Source organism: Mchenga conophoros, linkage group LG20, assembly GCF_057382185.1.
Source record: "Mchenga conophoros isolate Kocher_MC1m ecotype Shallow Benthic linkage group LG20, M_conophoros_male_GT1.1, whole genome shotgun sequence".
Taxonomy (NCBI): domain Eukaryota; kingdom Metazoa; phylum Chordata; class Actinopteri; order Cichliformes; family Cichlidae; genus Mchenga; species Mchenga conophoros.
The window spans coordinates 8,653,339-8,663,933 of NC_140545.1; the positions used below are offsets into that span (position 1 = coordinate 8,653,339).

Sequence of the window (10,595 nt, forward strand, 5' to 3'; positions counted from 1 at the left end):
TTGCGCCAAAAACTTTTATTGCACTGTAATGTAAACAGAGCACTGCTTTAACATCAACACAACAGTGTTGTGCTACATTCCAACTAATGTACAAATCATTACAGAAAAATAAAACTGATCCTCATCAACTAAAGTCATGGCATCTCTTGGAAGAAAAATAAATCATTTTATAAACTTTACACAAAAAACAGAATACTGCTGTCACTTTTACACTGCATTATATTCCTATTAAAAATCTTTGCAAAACAATAAGACGTTTATCCATCTCACCTAAAGACAAAATAGTCTCATTCTACTCACTGTACCAGCATGACATATGTGAATAAAATTTAGCAAAGAGAGCCCAACAGATACAAGATTTTTAAGAGCAATAACAATATTTCTACTCTATATTTGGCGGTTTAAAAATCCAACATTGGCTGATTTTGTTTTTCCCCTTTCAGACACATGAAACTGATTCCCATAACAATTATTATGTGTAGTTATGATCATAGTTTATCCTTACTGAGAAAATAATGACAAAGCAGTTTAACAATGGTCTTGTTTTACTGTCACTACAAGTCATGGGTTACTCATTTACACTCTGCAAAATTCTGCTTAGATCAGCTTGTTCTTAGGTGCCCCCAACAAGGACGTTACAAAGTGCCCTCTGGTGGACAAACAGTGCAACATCAACATTAACATGGCGGAAAGTTGTTTTTTAGTTTTTACAATTTCATCTATCAGCCAGCTGATATATCGGTGGAGCTCTAGCAGAACACAGTGGCTGTGAGATCCCATTTGTTCCCCCTTCCACAGTTTGTTTACAGTGCAGCTCTATCCCACATTGAGAAAATAATTGCATGAGGGGATAACATATCTTTTGTCCCCTACACTGACTAGACAATGCAGTTGTATTGGTGATTTCAGTGAGTCTTTGTAACCCGGATAGATGTGCTGATGGACTCCTCAGGTTCACCTTTTATGGATGTCTGCACTGACACTGGATAACGTGAATCATCCAGTGTTAGCTTAGACAATGCATTTTCCCCCCCCCCTCTGCCTTCATGAAGTCATTTTACCACAGTTAGTAGAGCAGGACGATATGACCAAAATTATTTATCACCATATACATGTGAAAATTTGCGATAACGATATAACTGACGATATAATTGACACTAGACAAAATACTTTACAACTCCACAACTTTATTAATGCAAAAAAAAAATCTAATAAAAAAAATCAAAAATCAAAGAATTGATTTTAAGTGTGCCGTATTTTAAAAACAAAAAACAAAACCCAAAAACAAAAAAAACCCACAGTAATAACGACAGCCCGCTAGCATGCTCTACCAAAAATAGTGCTTTGTTGTGTATCTGACGGATGAAAGCTAAACCAATTCCACACCACTGAAGTTGCAGCATTTTTACAAACCAATTCTGGTTCATCTGTTTCATTCAACGATCCGCTTTCGCCCTTCTCATTCTCCGTCGCCGCCATGCTTTTTCCGCCATGTGCGTATGAAATCAAAGGCACTGCACATGCACGTTTTACCCATATTCTATCGCGATATTTCATTTTCTTATCATTGCCCAACATTACACCGGTATTACCGTGAACGGTATGATATTGCCCAGCCCTAACAGTTAGTGAAGTGTTTTCAGGTGGTTGAAGAAGTTAGTTTGTTGCTTTGCAGATCGCACTAAATCTAAAGTATTTCCAAACAATGGATGAAGATCTGTTTAGAATAACAACCTCTTTGCCTTTTGCTGTGCCAGACTTTTGCTATTTGTTTTGACTGTTTGATATCTGTTGTTTATCTGTCTTTGTACTGTTTCTCATTCAGAGTACATCCAGGAAACTTTAAGCTGCAGCATGCAGGAAACAGCTGTGACTGGTATGTGCTGGCACACCGTCAGGCAGTGATTTAGGGACTGCTTTGTGTTCAACCAGCAGGGCACACATTCACATTAACAGTCAATCATGTTCCCGCAATTGTGGAAAGCCAAAATTATGATCAAGGACAAAATCTGATCAACTGGCCCAACTTAATCATCATATTATCAGGTCTTACACGAAACAACCTACACACCTTTCTTACTCCTCTGGAGGATTTCATTGGCTTCTTTCAGAGTCACCCCAGCGGGGGCAACCACCAGATCATCTCGCTTTGTCATCACCTGTGAGAAAAATATTACAAAGGTTTCTAAGAAAGTGTCTCTATAGCATTTTGAGATGTAAATTTCAAGATCAAACCAATTTTTTGCATGCCCACCTCACTCAGTGGAAGGTCGTGGTCCTCCACCTTCAGAAAATCGATGTCTCTGGATGAGATGATGCCCACCAACTTGCCGCCCATTTTGCCGTTATCTGTGACAGGGATGCCACAGAACCCATGGCGTGCCTTGGCCTGGAAGACATCCCTTACTCGCTCGTTGGGGCTCATCACCACAGGATCTGTGATGAAGCCCTGCTCATATCGCTGGAGAAGGAAGGGGAGGAAGGAAATGAGGAGGGGGAAAAAACAGGATGGGGATGTGGAAAAATAAAGATTGAGCAAAAAAAAAAAAAAGGAGCGGTGAAAGGAACATAAAGGAATCATTGCCTATACTCTATAAGCTGGGAAGCAGACAAATACACTGCTCTACACATGCACACAAAAAAGACACGAGTTAAGAAAGATGAAAATAAACATGCATAAAAAAGACAAGAGACAGACTGAACACAGAATCACTACCTTGACTTTGCGAACTTCATTAGCCTGGAACTCTGGAGTGCAGTTGTGGTGAATGAAGCCTATACCACCTGTTAGCTGCAAGAAGAAATAACACATGCGTGTGTGCCTGAGGATGGCCAGATGTGATGACAGAACAATAAATGCCTTTGGTTGTTATACTCACTGCCATAGCGATGGCCATGTTGGCTTCAGTGACAGTGTCCATAGGAGAGGAGACGAAGGGGGTCTTCATGGTGATTTGTTTGGTGAGCGCCGATGTCAGGTCCTACATACACAGAAACACTCAGTTTAACCTTTCAAGCCTCACACAGTGGGGTAAGCAGAGGTGGAAATATTTAACCAGTTTCAGTTTAATGGCTGTGACATTACAACGTCACATTTTTTTGGACATTAAAACACTTGACACTATGTATCAGTTTGTTACAACATACCAGCACAAAACATGTCATGTTTTTAGACATGTTTTTAGAGTGACACAGAGTTTTTAGACTGTGTGTGTTTAGATAGTTAAATATTTGGAGCGAAGAAAGGCAACTAAACAGATTTATGAATGGCACTGACATTTCTTTCAACTTACAGGACAATCATGTCGTCTGAGGTGTTTCACCACCATCTGACTGTTTTCCAGCTGAGAGAAGTACTTCTACTTACAGCTATGCTTCAATAGTATATGTCAGTAGGACACAACATACTGTTTTTAATCTGAGTGACTGTGGAGTAAATTTAACATGTTCTCATGGTGACAGACAATATTTTTTTTAATCTTCTGATACAAACTATTTTTGACAAAGTGGACTAAATGCTCAGTTTCAATTAAAGCCACATGAGAGATGCAAGTGACTTTTATCCTTTTTGAAATACATTGTCCATTACTTACTTTTATTTTAATAGACATTTGTGCAAAACTCTTGAATTATGCCCAAAAACCTGTTTTGTGGGGTCATGTTGACCGTAGGCCTCCAAACTCTAACAGTCCTAGTAAATGCTTGCTCAGTGAAATGCAAGAGCAATGCATCAGTCACCCTAAAACTAAAAGAACATAAGGAATGCTTATACAGCATATCTCAACATGCTGAGCCACCTAAAATCACCATAGAAGAAATTCCTTCGTTACAACAGTCCAGTCCAAACATGAACACACCAAAACTAGCTGAAAAAAGAAAAAAAAGAGAAAAGAAAATAGTTCAGAGCTACTGTTTAAATGTGCATTGTAAAAAGGATGCATATTAACCAAGTTACACATATATTTGGTCAGACTGTTGCTTTCTATGTCAATAACAAAAGGAAACTGCAGCTCTGACACAAATGTGGTTATGATGTTGCATGAACTAAGTCTAAGATGAACAAGACAGACTCCAAGAGCGCAAACCTCCACCAAGGCAGCTCACTCTCTAGCCAGTATTTACTTTGGGACTAGAATTGTGTGTTCTATGTATTCATTTTTCTCCTTTGTTCTTTTTCAACGTACTGGAGTGTGTAGTACAGTAAAAACAAGTGCAAAGTGCATGCTTTTGGTTTTTGCACTGTTGAAACCCATTTTAATATACTTCACCTACTTTTGAGAATAATTGTGTTTTTATGTGACTATAGTACATCTGTAACATTCATTGTACGGTTTGGTAAAATTAGTTTAACTGTTCAATAATAAAGAGCAAATTAAAAGCTTTAGATCATGAGTTTTTGCTTAAAAAAGAAAAATGTATTCAGGAATGCTGCACATGTATTCTAATTGTTTTGTATTAAAACAGTTATAACCTGTTATTGTACTCTACAAAAAAAATGAATCACTGTACTCAAAAATATCCCAAGTCGACAAAATGTTGCCTGCCATTTTATGTAGCTCTAGACCTTCAGATCAATCTATTGACCTAGAAGGAGAAGTCAAAGGACAAATGTGACATAATTTAAATCTTTATAATGTACTTGCTATATGTTAAGAATACACACCACACTTGTAAGAATCATAGTTTCTAAGTTATAAGGCTTTTTGTCAATTTTCAACCAACAAATCATTAAGACAATGACTAAGCTAATAACATGACCCCACTCTACACCTCTGCTAAGAACTCATTCGATACTTCTACAAGTTATTGTGTTTACAGAGAGAAGGACAAAAAGTAGAAGTAATAAGATAAAAAGAAGTAGAAGTAACTTAACCACCTTAGAGAAATGGTCATTTCAATCAAACACACTATTAGATTTCCTGCCCCCCCCCCCCGACGCCTTTAACCTTGTGAGCCACGGTGCTGTATGGGTTTATGCTGGTGCAGCCTTTGGTGACATTTCTCAGAGCACAACATTCAAGAGCAATAAACACAGGCGTTTCTCTGCTACAACCTTACTTGGTCTGGTATGACCAGCAGCTCATGAAGGCTAAAGTTAGTAAACATTAGATAGGTGTGCCCCCACCTCGGTTTGCCAGTTTTGTAGTTAGTTGGTATCCCCTGAACGTCACAGTGACAGCATTTAGAAAAAGTTACAGTCTCTTTAAAGTGAAAACAAACTGTGCAATTTATGGAAGCACTGTGAGATAACATTAGAGATGGGAGGCACACAGCTCATAATCCTCACTCTCACCTCATATGCTCCCACCCTGAACATTATCCAGCTTGGATTAGTATAATACTACAACATCAGCTTTAACCAGATTTTGCATGTTGGCAATTATTCGTCTGTCGACTCAACTCACCACTTGATCAGCAGTGAAGTCAATGTAGCCTGGCAGAATCAGGAAGTCACTGGGGGAGAAACAAAAACAGTTAAAGTAAAAGAAAGTTTAGATCTTTTCAGCCTACAGTTCTGAAGCTTCCTTTGAGATGTCAAACACTTTAACCCCCGATGTCTGACTAAACTGGCTTCACTCCAAGAGTTAAAAGGAATAATACACTAATTGTAATTGTAAGTATTTTTTGTAAATAGTGAACATGACAGGTTAAATATTGAGCAGGTGATTTTTAAGCTCAGAAATAGTTATGGCATTTGAGAAAAGAACACATCTTATGCAACTGCAAATTGGACATAACATGAATTTCTTGGACGGGGATCATCAGTGAGTGTCATGTTCACAAGACTGCATACATGGAGCAGAGTAGAGGCAAAGAGGCCCAGAAACAGACTAAGGGTATGAAAGCATGTTCATCCATGCGACCTGAGAAAATGTGTGTCATTAAGCCACAGCACTTTATTATGCATGAACAGCATTTAAAATCGATTAAACCTGGGGTTCCAGTGGGTCAAAGGATTCGCTGATACAGCTTTATTTTCTTACCCATTTAGAAAAAAAAGAAGAAACACTAAAACACAATTTGTTTGCTTTCCTTTTATTTTGTTTGTAATATATAACAGTTTTGAAATCTTTAATTGCTTAAAAATTGTTTTAATTCATCATTGGATTTTGGATTGCTTGGTCACTGGTTGGTTGTCAGAAATAATTACATTCAGATTTTATTTTTATTTTTTTTTGGGGGGGGGGGGGGGGTAGAAAAAGCTGAAAAGTTTCAGAGTCATCTTGTGGATGATTTGATAATCAGTGAATCAGATTCTTAGTTTTCCCTGCTGAGTAAAAAGCAATTTCATTAAAGAATAAACAGTTTTGTTGTGCAGAGGACTACCGGGCCGACGTTCTAAATATAGCCAGGGTCCACAGGATCCAGCTTAACAACACAGGACTGCATGAGCCAGAGCCTAAATTTAGGGCAAGTGTGTGCACCGAAGGACTGTTCACCCCTCTAATTTCCAATAGGCTTCAACTCAGATTGGTCCAGTATTATTAGCTGTGAAGGGCACCAGTGATCCTTTGACGCACAATGCCCGATTTATGAAGTGAAAACAATTAAAATTTATAGAGACTTTCAAAACCTCACTGAACAATTTTGCTGGGATTTCCCTGCTAATACATACAGCTGCACAGTTACACAGAGGCAGTGGATTCACCGTGAAACGTTCAATCCTGCGTACAAGGCAGATTTTCAAAAGGCGCGAAATTTAAACAGCGAGTTCATATTTAAATGCCACTAGATTTGCTTGAAAACAAAACAAACAAAAATAAAACCATTAACAACGCAAAACACAGGCACACAAAACAAATTCTTGTTCTTGAAACTGACTGCATTCTGGGAAATGTAGGATCCTCTCTTTTTTGAGGGGGCGCTATCCCCGTTGAGCTAAAAGTAAGCCCTAGCAATAATGCACCTATTACACGATAATAAATGCAACAATTAAGTAACACCCTGATTTTCGCTTCATAATATTAGTAGAATGTCTTGAGAAACATGAACCACTTACGTACAAACTTAAGTAGCCCAACTTGGCCTGCTTACCAGGGATACAGGTATAGAGATAAGGTCCTTACTTGTATGTGAGTCCGTCTCCTCCGTTGAACAGCTGCTGTCCCGTCAGCCCGTCATCGGGGACGTAACCGGTTTGCCCGCTGATCAGGTAGTCCGCCATGCTGTCCAAACAGCCTTCACCAGTCCTCTTATCAGCCTTCGACTGTAAATAAATCACCCTAACAAGCTGCCGAGGTGCGCATACAGAAACACAAAAACACTCTCTCAAGCCGCACCGGCTCAGACACCGACAACTTTCCTCTTTCGCGCCGCGCGAGCTGCTCTCCTCCTCGTTCAGTTACCCTTCAGTGCGTCGTCAGGCTCCTCCGTGCGCCCTCTTAGCAGCCTGAGCATGTGCTAATGAAAAGAAGAGGACCAGAAAACGGCACCGTGAGAGATATTCGCTGCTTTTTCGAGCCTCTTCAACCTCAACAGACAAGTGCTCATGTTCTCTCTGCAGCTAACTCCAGCACGTGCATCACTCCCGTCTGACAGCGTTTCCGACACTGCCGTCACATCCGGAAGATCCGCCCCCTCATATATATTATTTCATTGCTGTAGAATTTAATGAAGCTCCTCTTCAGTATTCATACAAAGTTGTATTTACTCTCATACTGGTGACTTGTAGACCCTTTGAAGATAACACACAGATTTTTGACATTTTTAGGGCTCCAATGCTGCTTAAATCCAGCTGCACTGATTTCTGTTGTGTTTCTAGTTTGTTGCCTACAGGGTACACTGGGAGATGAAACATAGTATGGCAAGGTTATCCCAACAGAAAATAATTATTTCAATTCATATTATTTAAATGTAATGGTGTCTAACAAGGCTGGAGTTTACAAGTTAACGAGTGACACATTAAATGCGGTAGCGTCTTTCCCAACCTTTTTTTTCCCCGAAGGTGTTCAAACCAAAAGAGTCCCCAGGTATTCTGAGCACCTTTTAAAAGTTCCAGGTGGCAACAAGAGTTGCTAAGGAAGGACATGTTAAAATAAATGCTTAGACTACAAGTTGTAACCTATGGTGGTTACATATTTTAAATTATTACAATAGTAACAAAATGTATTCTTTAATCTGGTAAGTTTATTCGTCAAGTTGACAGCTCATACAACGAGCTTGCTGGTCAGTTAGTAGTCTATAAATGACTGGGGTTTTAAAATTAACTTGATCTCCAAATCTTCTTATCTTACTGTAAGCTGCACTGGTATAGTGGACAAAATTGATGAATTTCATAAAGCTAAATGAATCTCAGCTAATCTGAGCTCAATCATCAGCCCCACACACTGTTGTAAAGTGAAAAATGTGCCTGCTCCAAGTAAACACTTGAGGGTTCCCTCTTCCTCCTATACAAGCTATGTTACTGTGTAAATATGAAACCAGGACACATGCAAGGTCAAGCGGGGCAGTGGATATCATCTTTGCCCACTACTACACTTATCTATTTTAGGCTGTAGCAGACGCTGTGGGCCTTGCACTTAACAAGGTGCCAATCTGATAATGTCAGAGTAGGGTTTCTGCACTGTGTCAACAATGCAGTGCCCGAAAAATTACAGTGATTGTGAATATATAATTTTAATCCTGTTTATATGTATATTTATTAACAAAACGTGTATGTCTTCATTGAAAGACTCTTTCAAAACATTTTTTAATTGTCAAGTTTTATGTATCAGGACAAAAATAAAATCGTTTGAGTTAAAAACAACTTCAGCAGTGTGTGAAAGAGTGCATGCTAGGATTCAGTAGCTCATAGAAGCTTTGGCAGCCATAAACTTGAAGCATTCATTCTCTTTATGGGTTTATTAGTCTCTCTCACATTGTTGTGGAGGAATTTTGGCCTACTTTTTTTTACAGAGTTGATTCAGTTCATTGAGAGTTGGTAGCATTAGTTCATGCATATCTCTCTGTAGGTCCAGCTACAGCAGTGCAGTCAAGAGGCTTCAGATGAGGCACCTTGATTATTTTGTCAGTCAGTCTGTTGTAGATTAGCTGCTGTGCTTGTGATCAGTCATGTTACAAGATCCTGCTACAGTCTCAGCTGAAGCTTTTGTTTAGCAGCATTATTTGTTTTTGTGTTAATGGACTGAATGTTTGCTGCACTTTGTATTCTCACTGATGTGTGTCTAACCTCACATCCTACACTAGAATACTTTGGTATACAGAGGAGGCAATTGTTGACTCAATGACTGCAAGGTGTCCATGTCCTGGGGACGCCAAACTCCTTCTTACCTTCTGTATTTTTCCTAATAATTAGAAGATTAGTTTACCTGAGGTTGCATTTATCAGAATTATTTTTTATTTTTTTTAAATATACCAATACAGAAAACCTTTGAACCTTAAAAAGGTTTTTGTTGTTTTTTTTGTTTTATTACCAGTATGACTGTGTTGGAAACAAAATAATGACACACTGCAGGTGTAGGAATGACCTCTGGTAAATGGACTTGTTCTTATATAGCGCTTTTCTACTCTCTGAGCGCACTCAAAGTGCTTCATACAACACGCCTCATGCACCCGTTCATCAGCATTGTTTTTTGTATGCCTAAGTGCTTTCTATCTAACATTCTCACACACATTAATACTCTGACGGATGCATCAGAGAGCAACTTAGGGTTAGGATCTTGCCCAAGATATTTGATACGAAGACTGGAGGAGCTAGGGATTGAACCACCATTAGTCGATCAAAACTTCCTGTTAGCAGATTATCCTCTACCTTCAGAGTTACAGCCATCCCCTGCTGTGTACGAGACTCCTCTAATTCACATTGACAGCACAGTGTGAGGGAAAAAAAAATTTTAGATCTTAAGTCCTATATAGATCAATCATGTCACTGAAATCACTGGCAGGTGAGGTAACATTACCTGGTTGCTGTGTCACCCCAGGGTGAGATATAATAGGCAGCAAGTGACTAGGAGGTTCCTACTGTTTTGGAAGCAGGTACTAAAACGTTCCAGGCCCACAGGAGTGCTACTGTAACACAAATAACCTTGATGATAGCTATGAGGTAAAAAGGTCAGTGGATTGGATTCATCGAACTGTTGACACGTACCCCACACATCAACATTGTGGCTGACCACAAACAAGTCTTGCTTGCAGTGTACACCCTGATGGCAGTTGCCTTCTTCCAGTAAGACACCATATGCTGGCAGTGTCTATAAAAACAAAGTGTATTTATCCATTTCAGATGTTTTATTTGTTTGTTTTTAGAAATCAGAGTGCAACTTCTTGTTAAGGATGGATCATTAACTCAATCATATTTTCTCCTTTATCCATCCATCTTCTTCCGCTTTATCTGGGGCCGGGTCACGGGGGCAGCAGCCTAAGCAAAGAGGCCCAGACCTCCCTCTCCCCAGCCACCTCCTCCAGCTTATCCGGGCAAATACCAAGACGTTCCCAGGCCAGCCGAGAGATATAATCTCTCCAGCGTGTCCTGGGTCTGCCCCGGGGCCTCCTCCCGGTGGGACATGCCTGGAACACCTCACCCAGGAGGCGCCCAGGGGGCATCCTTGTCAGATGCCCGAACCACCTCAGCTGGCTCCTTTTCGATGTGGAGGAGC

General features: G+C 39.7%; 1 protein-coding gene across 2 annotated transcripts in view; it reads right to left on the minus strand.

Moving 5' to 3' along the window:
- The window catches only part of impdh2 (IMP (inosine 5'-monophosphate) dehydrogenase 2), a 20,772-nt gene extending 13,207 nt beyond the window's left edge, over positions 1 to 7,565 (minus strand). For both annotated transcript variants that reach the window (XM_085261069.1, XM_085261068.1), the window contains exons 1-6: positions 7,068 to 7,565; positions 5,406 to 5,454; positions 2,880 to 2,981; positions 2,717 to 2,791; positions 2,255 to 2,461; positions 2,072 to 2,159 (exon numbers count right to left, since the gene is read on the minus strand). In XM_085261069.1, the coding sequence (XP_085117195.1) occupies positions 2,072 to 2,159; positions 2,255 to 2,461; positions 2,717 to 2,791; positions 2,880 to 2,981; positions 5,406 to 5,454; positions 7,068 to 7,165 (619 nt within the window). In that variant the 5' untranslated portion in view covers positions 7,166 to 7,565. The remainder of the gene's footprint in view (positions 1 to 2,071; positions 2,160 to 2,254; positions 2,462 to 2,716; positions 2,792 to 2,879; positions 2,982 to 5,405; positions 5,455 to 7,067) is intronic.
- Between the last annotated feature and the right edge of the window lie 3,030 nt (positions 7,566 to 10,595).